We start from the raw sequence: 16,440 nt of genomic DNA on the forward strand, positions 1-16,440 counted from the left end.
TAAGTGCGCCTCCCAAAAATATTTTTACCTAACTATTTAATTTATTTTCCACTTTTCATTAGCATTTTAATTATAAGTATGTTTAAAACCAAGAAGACATACGGAATTCAAATTCAAAATCTACCTTTAGTTAAGCACACGGATAAGAAAACGGCTCTTACGCGAGCTAATTCAGCTATGTACTTTGAAAAGATTCAGAGCAGTGATTCACCAATCTTTTTAAGACTTAATATACTGTAGCATATATCAACAAAAACATTTAATATTTTAATGATAAAGTAATACCGGCCAAATTATAACGAATGAACGCTGTGCACAATCGAAATTACGTGGAAGTGCTAAAAGCGAAATCCAATGATGCGTCGCCTCCTTAACACAAATACGTTTTCCGATGTAATGCTAGCCGAAATAATAATAAAAAAGAAAAAGCTTTTCGCCCCATAAAATACTAAAGACACCTTAATGTCGCATTAGTTTCGCTGGCGTGTCATAAAATTTATGTGACTGGCCCTAAATTTAGATCCGACACTTCGACGTGAAGCAAAGGGGACTCTTTAAAGGACGAAACTTTCTCCCATAAATAATTATTAATTCTACAGCGTATACCTTTCTTCTTGCAGCTGGGTTTTCGGTGAGTTCCTGTGCCGCATGTACCAGTTTGTCCATTCACTGAGCTACACCGCCTCGATTTTCATCTTGGTTGTCATCTGCATGGAGCGGTATTTCGCCATAGTGCATCCTATAACATGCAAACAGATCTTAACTGCAGCTCGCCTGAGGGTAAGTGAAAAAAATGTTAATTTACTTTCTAAAGAAAAAACAAATAAATTAAATTAGTGAAAATACGAAATAATATAAATAATATGGCATTGGACAACAAAATTGGCCTTTTTAAAAGTCGCAGCGGCATGATTTCTAGGGCAACAAAGTATAGTAACAAAGTTCGTTTTTAGAAATACTAATTACTTATTTTTTCGGTTTTACGAAGTTAACTTCCCTTCTTGTTTTCTATCAATTAAGGGTACAGTATAAATGTCTTAAAATACACTCAGAAAAAAAATCGCCCTAAATTTTAGAAAATCGCCATACTTTGAAAATCGCCTTGAAATTCAGAAAATATTTCTATTTTTCAGAAATAAATAATAAGAAAAACTTACCCTGATTAGATCAACTCCTCTTGTTATCCACTTTTAGAAAAATTTTCTGTTATTCAGAAATTTTTCTTTCAAACTAAGAAAAAATCGCCTTACATTTTAGAAAATTGGCCCAATCGGTAGCCTAGGGGTCTAATGCGAGCGGATTATTTGTTTTTTACGCTTATATTCGGAAGCGTGTGTTCGATCCCACGTCGAGGCGGACATTTTTTGCGTCTTTTTTTTTTTTGGCGCATTAAAATGTATACTTTAATATAAATAAGGATTTAGGTAAGCTAACACACACATAATGGATAAATAAGAGTATAAACCTAGAACCCAAGAGAACAGAATGAGAATGTACTTTGTACAGCGCCTCTCGTGATGCTTCCCTGGCGCAGCTAGTAGAGTGTTTGACTGCAAACTGTGAGGTAAGGGGTTCGAATCCCGCGAGCGACCAAAATGTTTTCCTCAAGATAGTAAGTTATTTGATTTTTATACCCTTGCAGAGGGTATTATGATTTCAGTCAGAAGTTTGCAACGCAGTGAAGGAGACGTTTCCGACCCCATAAAGTATATATATTCTTGATCAGCATCACAGGACGAGTCGATCTAGCCATGTCCGTCTGTCCGTCTGTCCGTCCGTCTGTCCGTCTGTCTGTTTCTACGCAAACTAGTCTCTCAGTTTTTGAGCTATCGGGATGAAACTTTTCCAAAAGTCTTCTTTCTATTGCAGGTAGTATATATGTCGGAGCCGACCGGATCGGACAACTATATCTTATGGCTCCCATAGGAACAATCGGAAAAAAAAACTTTAAAAAATTCTAGCTTCGGTGTTTTTTGAAATATTACCTTCTACTTTTGGGAATGTTATTTTTTAAATATATCTGAATTTCGAATTAATTATTTAAAAAATCGGACTACTATATCATATAGCTGCCATAGGAACGATCGGAAAATTAATGGAAAAGTAATAGAAAATAAATTTTAGCTTCTTTGGATTTTATTGTATTATCTTCTACTCTAGGATATGACACTTTTTAAATATTTCCGAATTTCAATTTTAATTTAATCAAAATCGGACGACTATATCATATAGCTGCCATAGGAACGATCGGAAAATTAATGGAAAAGTAATAGGAAATAAATTCTAGCTTCTTTGGTTTTTATTGTATTATCTTCTACTCTAGGATATGACTCTTTTTAAATATTTTCGAATTTCAATTTTAATTTGATCAAAATCGGACGACTATATCATATAGCTGCCATAGGAACGATCGGAAAATTAATGAGAAATATTAGAAAATTGAACATTTTTGCGATTTGTTAATTAATAGGAATGATCTGCAAGGGTATATAAGCTTCGGCTGGCCGAAGCTAGCTTCCTTTCTTGTTATGTTTATCATTAATAAATAATATAATAATTTCAGTTATTATTTCAGTTACAATTAAAAATTAAAAGTGTGTTTGTGTACAAGCATCGTGACGTCATCCATGTGTTTAAATAGAGGAGAGAAAAATAAGTTGAAAAACGAGAACCCCCAACAACAACACCCCACACCGACAGACTCCACCCAGTCGGCATAACTCCCGATTCCCCGATTTTTTTTTCTTCTTCTTATTCAATTTTGCAAAAACTAACCCTAAATTTAAGAAATTTTTTTTCTAATTTTTAGAAATATTTTTTCTAAAAGGCAAGGCGAGCTGCCTTTTCTAAAATTCAGGGCGATTTTTTTTCTGAGTGTAAGAACTAATTTTTCTTATTATTTATATCTAGTTATAACATTGGAAGCAAAAGTATTAATCTGATGGACCTTAACTTCCCCTTTTTATTTTGGACTCATTTTCAAAACTTTTATAACTTAATTTGAATACAATTTGCAAGTTAATGAAACTTATTAGACCTAGCCTGAAGAGGCATGCAAATTTAGCGGCAGAACAGTCTCGAAGGGCTTAATAAGCTGTGGGCATAACTTTGCGGCTGCGAAAACTTTTCCGCCCTCCGAGGAGGAACCACCCACCCTGGTCAATTTGATTCAAGGGTGCCCTCCATACTGTCACACAAAAATACGTTTTGGTAATGACGATTGTCCTAATTAAACTACAAGGGACATAAAGACAACAAAATGGGCCATCCATTAACATGCAAATTCTGTGTGTTCATTCGCAATTTAACAAATTGTTTGCGTGTTTGGCAGCCGAGTAGACAAAACAAAACGTCAATGCGTGTTTCTTGCAGATGGTCATTGTCACAGTTTGGATTACATCGGCCGTATACTCGACGCCCAAGTTTGTTTTTAGCAAGACCATTAAAAACATTCACACGCAGGACGGCCAGGAGGAGGAGATTTGCGTTCTGGACCGCGAGATGTTTAACTCAAAGTTGCTGGACATGATTAACTTTGTGCTTCTCTATGTAATGCCGCTTTTGGTAATGACGGTAAGTGAAGGCACATTTAGTTTAAATTATCGAATTTTATTTTAAAAATTACTATGATTAAGTTATCTCTCCCGAATCTCTGCCACCGCTCTTCCAAAACACACACACAAATCGACATGTTTGGCTGCGCTGCTGTACCGTTCATCAGCAATTCACCAACAGCTCATCAAAATTTTATAGTTTTTATACAAAGTACGAATGATTTACCAGTGATGAATAATTTTATTGACTTTTATTTTATTGAAGATTTGTCATCTTTTATGATTTAAAAACTCTGTGAATTCCTTAAACTCTTGAATTGTGGAAAAATTAACAGAAACTTTCAGCAATTGATTGATTCACCCTAAATGGTTTCTAATTCCAAACATAGAATTTTACGATCTGCTTCTTCTGCACTCAAAAAAAAAACAGCCCGAAATCGCCATTAAATCAAGAAATTCGCCATGAATTTCAGTCGATGGCGATTTACCGTATTTTTTAGAAAGGAATTTTCTAAAATTTAGAAAAAAATTTCTGAAAAGCAGAAATACTTTTCTAAAATCAAGAAAAATTGGCATAAAATTGCGAAAAATTTCCTTAAATCCAGAAAGTACTTTTCTTGAAAATAGAATTTTTTTCTTAAAATAAGAAAGGACTTTTTTTATTTTCAGAAAATTTTATTTATTTTAATAAAATGTATACATATTTATTTTACTATTTTATTTCCTAAACAAGAAAGAGAAAAGAAAATAAAAAGGATGAAAAGAAAATTATTAATATTTCCTAAACAAAAAAAGGAAAACAAAACAAAAAAGATAAAAATAAGATAATAAATATTTCCTAAAGAAAAAAGAGAAAAGAAAACAAAAAAGATAAAAATTACATTATAAATATTTCCTAAACAAAAAAGAAAAAAGAAAAGAAAACAAAAAGATAAAAATTATTAATATTAATATTAAGTAGGTATTTAATATATTACCTATTATTAAAATTTACTTACTGCCAAATTATCAACAATACCTGAAATTGAAATTATTCCTGCAATCGAAAATAAAAATTAATATTAGAGAAGGATAGTATTTGCGGCCTGCAATAGTATGGCCTTTGCTTACCATAAATTTTCACACACTTACCAAATTTATATTTAAATTTATTTAAATTGCTTACCTATTAATTGCCTCTTAGAGGGATCGCACTTTAACTTTCTTAAATGGGCTCAACACAAACTTATTACTTTGAATGCTCATCCAAAACTGAGCACAAGGGTTCAAAATGCAGCGCAACGCAAGCAACTCTCTCGCGAGAGACTGCATTTCCAAAACAACAACGCAATAAGAGTTACAGCTACGCACAAGAAAATTCTCGATCATACGCACAAACACACATAAACATATACATACATACGCCAAAACTGTCGTCGCAACGCGCCGCGGACTAACCCCTTGTCTTCTTCTTTTTCGTTTCGAAGAAAGAGTGAAAAGCATAAAAGAAATACAAAAAGTTTTTCTTAAATCTATGGTGATTTTCTAATTCTACTTTTTTGTTTTCAAGAAAACATTTTTTTTTAATTCAGAAAAATTCTTAAAATTTAGAAAAATTTACCGTATTTTTTATGGCGACTTTCTAGATTATAGGAAGGGGTGAAGTACATTTTTTCTTAATTTAATGGCGAAATCGCCATTAATTTTGGAGAGCAAACTAGGAAAAAACACCATTGATTTAAGAAAAAAAATCATTTTTCTAAATTTTAGAAAGGTTTTTCATAAAATTCTGTTTTTATGGTCTTTTTTCCTAGATTCAAGAAAACAATTTCTAAAATTCAGAAAACTTTCTAAAATTAAGAAAAAATTTAATTTTATGGCGATTTTCTAAAATTAAGGAAAAAAAATTTTTTGAGTGTGGCTACCACTATTATTGCTGGCATTTCTAGCCTGTTTCAGGACAGTTATATTACTTTTTTATTGATCTAGCCGGAAAAGCCCCAAGTTTCCGGAAATCGGTCTCTATCCTTAGATTTTTTAGTTGGAATTTTTATTCCACATCTGGTGACTGGACTGGTAAAAAAAAAATCTTAATTTAACTATAGTTAAATTTCCCTTGGATTCAGTCTTTCTTACATTTTTCAAGGAATTCTCCAGAGATTAACCATGAACGAAACTGGTTCGGGCGCTTGATTATTGGTTGCCTTTCGAGCAGAATAAAATCGATAAGATTTGGCAAACTTGCCCGAAATTCATCGTCGCTTGTTGTGCGATGAAATTTGAATAATGAAATTAACCACGAGCACATTTGCATTGCAGGTGTTGTACAGTAAAATCGCCATTGCCTTGTGGCGCAGTTCACGGGGCCTCACACCGCATGTGGTGCAGCATCAGCAGCATCAGCCGCAGCAGACGTCCTGCCAGGACAGCGGCATGGGCATGCACAACAGCATGTACCACCACCACCAGCATCAGCACCACCACCACCAGATGCACCACCAGCTTCCCCCCGCGGCGGCGTCAGCAGCGACCTCGGCAGGAGTTGGAGTGGGTGGAGGTGCTGGCTCCTCACTCGCTTCCGCCGGCAGCAGCACCACGTCCTTGTCCCGCAAACAGAGTAGTAAATATGAGAAGCGCGGCGTCAGCATCACGGAGAGTCAGGTGAGTTCCCTTGAAAACAATGCCTCGGAAAAATATGCAGGCAGAAAGGGGAGAATTCGGCGTTAAAAGCCTAGCCTTGTCGCTTAATTGGCCCGAACGGCTTTAACTTCGATTGAGTCGGTACGTGCTATGTGGTAAATAATGTTCCTTCAAAATCACATCGCTATGCGGCCACTAATTTATTAGATACATAGCATAGCCGCAGTCGTAAAAACTTTCCCTGGAGATTTTATTTCTGCAATTTTGCCGGGCCAAGTGGCACGGTCCTCGGAGCAGGTGTCAATTCACATTAAGGCTATCGCTGACCTCGCCACAAACTCAACCCAGTGGCGAGGCAGCTGGGGGATTGAGGAAGTATAGCAACTGGACCGGGAAAACTGCAAGTGAGAGGCAAAAGTTATGGCAAAAGTGTTTTTTCCATTATTGGTTGCCCGACAGCAGGTACAATTGGTCAGGAGTAATTTTCGAGCTTGACAGGAGCTTTGCCATACAACTGCCAAACCTGCAAGCTGGATTGTTCTTATCAAGCTTCAGCTGCTTACTTGATATATAGATAAAAATCGATAAATTTATAAACTATAAGCGCTACAAAAATGAGATTGGATAATAAGATAACATGTTTTAATTGTGCGATGACATCTGCAGTTTGAAAATTTTAAAGTTTCGAACAGAAAATCTTGAATTTGTTACTTCTATACACTATCAAAAGTATGCCGTGTTTAAAGCCAGAAAAAACTAAACTTTTAATTAGAAATCTCACTCCCAAAAATAGCTGTGTATCGCCAGCAGAAACCGAGTATAATTTGGCATGTTGGAGTTCCGTTTGTGTGAATGATTTGCACAACGAGCGGACACAGAAAAAAATTCGATATGAAATAGGGTCAATTCCACCATATTTTATATCAATATGATATGATTAATGTCAAATGTATTTTTCAAACATATCAACTTGATATTTTATCAAATCAGTTATTTCTGAAAAATTATAAAAAAATACCATGGGCCTGCATGTGCTAGTAAAACTGGCACAAAATATGAATATGAAATAAATATAAAAAAAATTGTTTCCAAAATTAAGAATATTGGTTCAGCTAAAAAACACCACGATAAACCCTATACATTATTACATAATTTTCTGCTATTCCTTAACTTATGTCCACCTACTCGCCTTGATCCACAGATAACAACCTAACTATCTTTCTGTTAAACTCTTTTCTCTCTCTACATTTCGTTTGATCAATAACACTGTTTGGCCCCTCCTTCTACTAACCCACCAATTATAACAACCACACACCACAACACCACAAATTAGCTTGATAATTGCAAGGTAGGTTCTAATCGAATATCAAAATCGATAAGATGATGGCTCCAACGGGCTGCAGAGGCCACAAACCTAATGTCATTACAATTACACCTGTTAATCCGCACAGGTGTCCCTGGAGGCCGATCGTCCCATTGTCAGCGCCTGCCGCAAGACGAGCTTCTATCACCACTCCCATGCGCATCACCAGCGCTCGGGCACCGCCTCGGGGGGCGGAGGTGTGGCCGGAGGAGGAGGCGGATCCACCCACATGTCCCACTCGTCCAGCAATGTCCTTCGCGCCCGGCGCGGAGTCGTCCGTATGCTGATAATATTCGTGCTGACATTCGCCCTCTGCAATCTGCCGTATCATGCCCGCAAAATGTGGCAGTACTGGTGAGTAGCCAACCGAGATACCATCACACACTCAAAAAATTATTCGCCCTGAATTATAGAAATTGGCTTCACTAGCGATTTTTTTCTTAAAATAAAAAAAAATGTTCTACTTGTAAAGAAAATTTTCTTCAAATTAATTAAAATTTATAAAATATAAGAAATTTTCCTGAAATATAGAAAAAATCGCCAGGGAAACAAATTTCTAAAATTCAGGGTGAATAATTTTTTGAGTGTACCCATTTCATTCACCCATCCATCCATCCAGTCCACATGGACTGGGGCGTAAACAATATTTTATGGTATATTGCACTGGGAATTGACAGACATTTGCATATTCGGCCGATAGGATAGACGGGAAATTAACATCTGCGAGTGGGCAGATAAGGCCGAGATGGCTTCCTGCTGGAATCAAGGCTGATAAACAATTAAGTCATCAATGGGAAGCAACCAACCGGTTTGCAGCTCGGCTTTGCCTGCGGGCTAAATCGATTTGAAATCGCTCCTCCCTTTCCCATATCCCCTTCCCTTTTCCAATCCAATTTCATTCTAAAGACGGAAGATTCGCTTTCTTCTCTTCCTTTCAAAGCGGACGTTAACAAAAGTCCGGTTTAAACAGCCCTTTGGCTATCAGTTCCGCTTCCGGTGAGGCATTTTAAAACGGGGCGGGTCGCCTTGCTGGCTTTGATTTTGGGCACTCTGGGGTAATGGAAATTCGTGGGCGGTCCCTGAAAGCTGTCTGGGGGCGGTGGATGTGATGTTTACAGTCGAGCGACGAGCTAAATCGAGGAGGAGTTAATTGGTCCTAAGGTAAAGTTAAAAACGTGCACTTAAGCATTGCCTCTGACCGTAAGTTAAAATGCTTTCCTTGCTTCCTAGTTTTACTGGACGTTTGAAAGCAAACCTGAAATCATTTACGGGTGTTCCAGAAATCGTCTCCTGCTTTATAAACCAAAAATATTTACAGTAAGATATGATCTGTACGTTGGGACAGCTTAAAAAATAAAACTTACCCCTATTTTAGTTAGTTTAATTTTGGTTCCGCCCTTTTTAAATTATTTAATTATTTTTTTCAAATTAAAGTTTTTGTTATATTTTGAGGAGTTTAATTACTTATAAATTTAACCTTTTACCAATTTAGTTAAAACACGTTGGTAAATCTGGGCTTATGATGTTTTTTCATAAAATCTATCATTTATATTTATATCAGAAAAGAGACTAAAAGAAATATATAACAAAGTTTATAATTTTAATTTTGTATTAAGCATACTAATTTATTTATATTAGCAAAAAATATTGTTCTTACTCCCATAATAAGTTCTGAAATATACCAACAAAAGGAAAGATTAAGAAGTACTTATCTAGTGACATTACCTACCTCTAAAACCTACATCATTTAATGTTTTCAGTAGAGAGCTGTAAGAACGTATAATAAAGTACTTCCTTGTTGATTTGCTACGTTGCACTTTTGGCAGACGTTCCAGAAATTCATTTGAATTTTATTCCTAGTCTGCGGGAAAAATAGCTGAAACGCATCACTCTTTCCAACTGCAGTTAGAGCACTCAATTTGCACAAATGTGTAATGTATTGCTGGCAAAAATACCTTTATGATTTCTTGCCAAATAGAAAGCGAAAGAACATTAACCCACAGTCCCACTTCCCCAAAGTGCCATAATTGAGATTTATCTCTAGCATGACTGGGCTGCGATAGTTGTTTACTTGTCTGGAATTTCAATTTTCATTTATTTGAAGAATTGGCTGACCTGGGATGTTTTTATTGTAAGGTGGAAAACTGAAGGTGGTCACGGACTGTTGGACAATGTCTGCGATTTTTCTCGAGGTGCTTAACTAGAACAGATAATAAACAATGAAATGTAGGCGACAGATTGACTAACGCTGTTTAAATATTTTTGGAAGTAACTTTGTTTAAATCGCAAAATATTTTGAGCACCGACGATCGGCTTATTTAATGAGTCTCACTTTTGAAATCTAAATTCGAGTGTAGCAATCCATTCCGCCTTCTTATGAGTGTATTTCCCGAAGTAATGAAGACTATCTACACACAAAAAAACATGTTGCGGTCAAATCGATATGCGCATGGTAAATTTCTGGTACTGCATACGCATATCTCGATGATTGTCTGACTTTGCAAAAGAGAGGAAGAAGCAATTTAGTGACTTAAAGTGTAAGTGGAACCGAAAAGTACAAACTCTATCAATTCAAAATAGAGCGAGATAGCGCTTAAAGTTACATGAGTGGGAGGGAGAGCATATCAAATTGAGGTGCTCGCATATCAAGTCAAAATTGATACTACATAACATCAAATCGTTCCGTTCTGTTTGGATGTACTTATCAAAGCTAAGATTGGCATTTTTCCAGGTATTGAAAAACATTTTTTTCGTTGCCCAAAAAAAAAAAGGCGACTCGCGCCCATCTCTGCCCAGATGCTAAATATAGCTGATTTCACAGACACATTATCATATAGCTGTTATTGCTACTTAAAGCGAACACGTCCGAGTAATTGCCACGCGTTTACATTTCCCTGCAGCTGTAATGCGTAAATTCAAGAAGGTTCGGTGTCGTGGGGTGCCACGTTTTCATTATTATCTCCCGAAGCCCCTTGGATCGGGGTAGTCCGGTGATAACGATGTCAACTGCCAGCAGTTGGCAACTGCGTCTCATTAGACGGTCCAGAATATACAGAGTCGACAAATGGCCACGCAGAGTTTGGCTCTTAATTTCGTGGCCCCGATTCGGATTGGCATTTAAATTTGGTCCGGACTGCGGAGCTGGCAATCCGTTGGCAAAAGGCCACTTTAGGACTCAAGCGGCGGCGAAAACAAAGCGAAGGCCATTCGAGTGGCCCAATCAGTTAGCCAACTACTTCTCCTCAGAACTGAGCCACTTGCAAGTGCAAGACGAATTTTTAGCGAGAAACAGAAACAAGGGTTGGACAATTTGACAGTTGGGGCAAAGTTCGCCTTGTCCGGGTTAAAAAAAGGAACGAAAAGCGAACGAAACACCTCTCTTCTTGCTTTAAATATTGTTCTGCATCGAAAGTTTCGGGCCAAGTTTATGTTGCATTCTTGCAGGCGGCCAAAAACTTTGCTCTTGGCCGAATTCCCCGCTCCATTAAGCAAGTTTTTGAGAGCTTTTTGCCCCCAGACGGCCAAAAACAATACTGCCAACAGCAGCTTAATCACCTGGACACATTGAAGTGGACAAAAGTCAGCACCTTCTTCGGTAACTCGCCGGAGATTAAGTCTGTTACACGCAGAGAATTAATGTACTTGTAAAAGTGTCTAAAAGTGTAAGGAAGAACAGAATTCTCTTCGTAAGGAGTTTGGGTAGAATTCTTACATCTAGTGTGTATCTACACTAATTCGAGGAAGATTTCTGTTTCGTCCCCGATAATGATTTTATTTTTTGGCCATTATTTTACAAAAACGTTATTTATCTTAAAATGTGCATATATCGTTTTTTTAAGAAAGAAAGAAAACTAAAGGGGGTAAGGGTTAGGAATGTTACATGTTTAACTGTTTATACAAATATAGTATCGATTTTCCTAAATTTGTAGGATATGATAAAATGTAAATATACAAGACTCTTTAATCCTTAATTTTACTGAATGTATTAATTTGTTTCATATAATATTGTACACTCAGAAGTTGCATCATAAATAAACTACTTTATAAATTTGTCTAGGAAACCTGTTAAATTCTGTTGTCACTTTTTTCAGTGTGTCATCTGGGTGATTAATTTTTGTTTAAAAGAACTGCAGTCCGTGGATGGAATTGAATTTAAGTGGATCTCTAATTAAATATATAGCTCACTTTTTGAAACTTTATTTCTTACATAATTAATGAGATCACTAGCGCAGTTTCGCTCATGAATTTCTTAGTGGAAACACAAAATTGGTGTATATGTATGAATATCTTTTGGAATGGCGAAACACTTTCGACCAGCCAAGTTTAACATTCCAAAACTCTAAAACTGTAATCTACTTTGGGACAGGCCACCGAACCAAGTTCAATGTTTGTCCAACAGATGCTCATTTGCATACACGCAGAACACACATTGTGCCAAACATAATATATACAGATACTTCTAAAGGCAGATAGTTATTTCCATGTATATGCATTTGCAGGTCACGTTCGTATCGCGGTGATTCCAATTTTAATGCGCTGCTAACGCCGCTCACCTTTCTGGTCACGTACTTCAATTCGGGCGTAAATCCCCTTCTCTACGCCTTCCTGAGTCGCAATTTTCGGAAGGGCATGAAGGAGCTGCTGCTCTGCTCATGGAAGAAGGGCAAGGGCAAGTCGTCCTCGAACTCCTCGATGCACCACAAACGCAAGGCGCTGCAGGTGAGTGTTTCTGGTCTCTCTGGCTTCAGGACGTCTGGCCGCGACATCTGGCAAAAGGTTCCATGGTAAACTCCTACTCCTTCTCCCCGCAGACCCACTCGCTGCCCACGGACACCACGCACATCGGGAACGAGCAGCTATGATGGCCACGCGGCTGGAGGAGGCCACTCAAGCTCTTCGGGCGACGCTCTTAGGACCCAGCCCATCGAAGGATGCTCCATGCACTTCCGGTCCGTTAGCTAGTTATTATTTCAATGTGATTTCGCAAAGCCTATTGCTCGGATCGAAGCGGAACTATCTCCTAGCCGGTGTCAAGTTGTATTGATAGAGTAAGCCAGTTTTTAAGGTAAAACCAAATAAAATAAAATCAATTTGCATGCATCTCCGTGAGCATCACTGTCAAGTTCTTAGTGTAAGGATATGAGTTAAGTGTGAGTCAGAACGAACAAATAAAATAAACAAAACAGCAAAGATCATTACTTCAATAAATTATTAATATTACTTTTGCCCCCTTGCTTCGCTAGATTTCTCTGATTTATTGCATTTTATTATTTTAGCAGCAAAAATCAATCGAATTGAGAATTTTTGCAACCCACTCCAAAATCATGTAGTTTCGCGTTGCTCCAATTGCACGTTGGCCGCCACCGAGTGCGTCCGCAATTTATATATACTATCTCTTTATAGACCTGACTTGCGATATCTGATGACAAGGGTTTTATGGTCAGCCGGAGAACACGCTTCGTTGCGGCTGCCAAAAACAAAAAATATGACGCACAGAGGAGGCGACTGCATTAAAACTGGTCGAATTTTTTGCTAAGCGCAGCAGTTTGTTTCCCCACTTGGGGGCCTGTCAGACTCGTAAGTCAACGGAGGAAGCGCTGCAGTAAATTCTCGAGGGAAAACTCAATTACCAGGACGGTCTGACGTTGGCGCAAATTAAAAACCAAAACTCTACGAAAAATCTTTTAAAAATCGTTGTTTGTTTTCTCCACTTCTTCTTTCCATCGCTTTCTTTTTTCTTACTTCCTGTGACCCTCTTTACAAAAGTCTTTGTAATGCAAACAGCATTCCATAAACTGTGTCAAAAGGATGAGTCGACGCGTTATTGCGAAATATTTCATAGTTACACACAAATTACAAGCAATCGTCTTTTCTTGGGTTTTGCTACACAATCAATTTAAGTTACACTAAGACTTCGGTCACACCACAAAGAATAATATTTTTCGACTAGTGAAACTCTTAGCCGATGTGAGTTTATTAACATAACAAAGGGGACAGACATGGCGGAAATCAAACTGGACGGAAAAACGTATCAAATTAAAAGAAAATCTATTGAAAATGACGTAGGTGAAGAGGGAAGATGCGGTCGCTAGCCCACGGGTCGCTAATGATCACAAGTTTACTGGGGGAAGTTTCCAGAAAATTGCGTGGCAGACGCCAACCAGCGAGCCGGCACCGGAGGCTACCGATATCAGGTAGTGATAAATCATAGGATACTGTAAATTGGCAGTAAGCGAAAAGGATTTTTCTAGGGTCCAACGAAGAAAACAGCAACAAGTCGCCAATAGGGCAGTGCCCATTGCGTCAGAAGATGTGGCCGTCATCCCACAAGACGCAGATGAGCGCGAGTCCCCATAATCCTGGATTCCTCTCCGGTTTTCGCCATACTGAGTGACCACACTCAGTATTCCCGGGAAAGCGAGCAGAAGAGGCAGTGGACAACAATTCTAGCCATGATCATCTATATGTCACCCATGAATTCGCTTTAAAAGTCACCCTGTGCATCCGATCTGTAAAAGTGAAAGGATTCTTAGCACAAGGACCTACTTTCCGGAGGTATCACAGGGAAACGGATTTATGGTTGGTTTTGATGTTAAAGTTTTTATACTCAGAACACTTTTAAGATGTTTTTAAGGGAGAAATAAATTAATTGCGACATAGCCATAAACAAAGGAAAATTAGTCCTTAAGGACTTTTACCAATTTGCTCAAAAGTATACTCTATACAATTGATGATAAATAAACGGAACTTTCAAGGGTTTTACACACGTATTTTATTTATTTTCTAGAGCATACTTTTGGGCAAATTGGTAAAAGTCCCCAAGGATTAATTTGAATCGAATAATGGTGATGACCGAACACTATTTTCGCATATGACAGCTTTTCTAAAATAATTGCAATTAATCTATTAGCTTTAAAATAAATACCTACATATTTGGGTTATAAGTAATTGAGTAAGCTAGCCAAGTTAGGATCTTCAGTTGGCAGAGTACCGAATTGGGAAAACTTTCAGAGGATTTCTGTTATACTCCATAGAGTTAATATGTCGTTAATAGTAGCGTGCTACATTTCACAGATATCAATAAATGATAAGGTTAATTAAAAAAGGCACATAAGTTCAGCTAGACAGAATACCCAATCCCCTCTAATTACCTCATAACTATGGCGAACAATTTAACAAACTCGGAGCATAATTGATTGGGATTCAAACCCCAGAAGCTGATGTCGAGTAATTTATGCAATGGCTTTTTAATTAAAACGCCAGGCAGCTTAACTCATTGACACTAAACTTGCTATTTGAATATGCCAACACGGTGCAGTGGGGGTGGTAATGGGGCTGGGCTGGTAATTCATAATTTCCCAAGGCCAGTGGAAATTAATTTGCTGTGTTTGAGCCATTGACACAAGTTCGCAGCGCAGAATGGATTACGAATCGTTGGAGTGAAAAGTTGCGCCAGTCGCCGAAGTCATTTGCAACAGAGCCCAGGGCAACGTGGACGTCAAGAAGGTGGATCTGGGGGAGAACATGTGCTTGGGCGCGGATGTGGATGCGGATGTGGGCTGGGTGTCCACTGGATGTCCACTAAGCCGATTAGTTGTGCAAAAATAGCAGTTTGACCGGGGGACGGCGAAAAGCGTGTACAAATTTACCTAACGGCTTATGGCAATTAGTCGAACGAGTTACAGGATGCAACTTTGATTCGGCTTTGTGTGAGTTTCCGTTGCGTGGGTGATTAGACAAGCCGTCCCGTTTGTATGGCCAGTATTCAGAACTAAGCTATTTTTATTCAGCCCGCTCTTAGCTCGGGTTTCAATCTTGCACAAACACAAAACTTTTCGCATATCCCAGCCATTTAGGGAAGTTTGCACTCGGCCACGACAAGAGCCCCTGCAAAAAGTTAAGTGCCAAGTTTCCCCAACAAGTGGCATTGAATTTGACAGAACAACTTGGTATCGGGTACGGGATTGGGTTTGGGATTGGGTTTGGACAACTGCCGACAGCAGAATCCAAGTTCTTTGTGTGCTCTCGAAATTAATTTGAATGAAATATATTGAGTGTAATGCGAAAGACAAATAAAACTTGCAGGAACTTTCCATTTTACTCTTGGCCAAGAGTGATTGCATCTTCGCCTGCAGGCTTGACCGAAAACAAAATAAACTTGGAATACCTGATGGATCGGCCAGCGCCAAGTTCTGTTTGCCTGGTAAAAGGTTTTTTCTTTCCAAATTTTCTGGATTTTTTTTTGAGTTTGTTGGGGTTTTGGGGGAGTGGGGAATTTCAGGCGCCTGCCATGCATTCAACTGAACTGAAAAATGAACAGGCGTCCAGGAAAACGACAAGAGATGTCTGACCACTCTTCATACATTTGTACATGCTGTCTCCTTGACCAACCCCAAAACCCACTCTCCAGCTAAAAATCTAAATACCCACCCCCGAATGACAGACAGTTATCTCAAATGCAACAGCCACTGAAGTTTTGCTGAAATTTAAGTGCAGGCACTGCATCCTGACGAGGCAAAGGCAAAAACAGATTTCACTACGAAAATTTTAAATTCGACTTATAAAGTGCTTAAGTTATTACGCTGGCCAGCAGAGCGGAGCAGCCTGTTTAGCATTTCCGCTTCCGTTTGCACAGTCCGACTCGACTAAGTTTGCATTTTTTATGAGATTCGCAATTCAATTTAGATACGAGGCTCAGATTTAAAGTTCTGCCAAATGAGCAGACGAAAACAAAGCAAAACAAACTCTCGGCCCTCCAATCTGGTTATGGTAACCCTTTTTTTTGTAGTTCTAAACGGATCTTTCCGTCCCAGGGCACAGCTATTATTTTAGGATGCTGCAAACTGGATTTGATTGGGAAATTTGTTGATTTTTAATTTGACCCGAAAGCGACCCATTCTTAAT

The 16,440-nt window shown here is 38.1% G+C and overlaps 1 protein-coding gene across 8 annotated transcripts in view; it reads left to right on the forward strand.

Moving 5' to 3' along the window:
* Positions 1-12,731, forward strand: part of TrissinR (Trissin receptor) — a 34,951-nt gene extending 22,220 nt beyond the window's left edge. For 7 of the 8 annotated variants that reach the window (XM_070219692.1, XM_070219693.1, XM_070219696.1 and 4 more), the window contains 6 exons: positions 621-780; positions 3,373-3,573; positions 5,853-6,194; positions 7,625-7,890; positions 12,036-12,255; positions 12,348-12,731. In XM_070219692.1, the coding sequence (XP_070075793.1) occupies positions 621-780; positions 3,373-3,573; positions 5,853-6,194; positions 7,625-7,890; positions 12,036-12,255; positions 12,348-12,398 (1,240 nt within the window). In that variant the 3' untranslated portion in view covers positions 12,399-12,731. Of the gene's footprint in view, positions 1-620; positions 781-3,120; positions 3,211-3,372; positions 3,574-5,852; positions 6,195-7,624; positions 7,891-12,035; positions 12,256-12,347 lie in introns of those variants that run through there. The other variant, XM_070219700.1, reaches the window with a different exon arrangement.
* The last annotated feature ends 3,709 nt before the right edge of the window (positions 12,732-16,440 follow it).

This window comes from Drosophila takahashii, chromosome 2L, assembly GCF_030179915.1.
Source record: "Drosophila takahashii strain IR98-3 E-12201 chromosome 2L, DtakHiC1v2, whole genome shotgun sequence".
Taxonomy (NCBI): domain Eukaryota; kingdom Metazoa; phylum Arthropoda; class Insecta; order Diptera; family Drosophilidae; genus Drosophila; species Drosophila takahashii.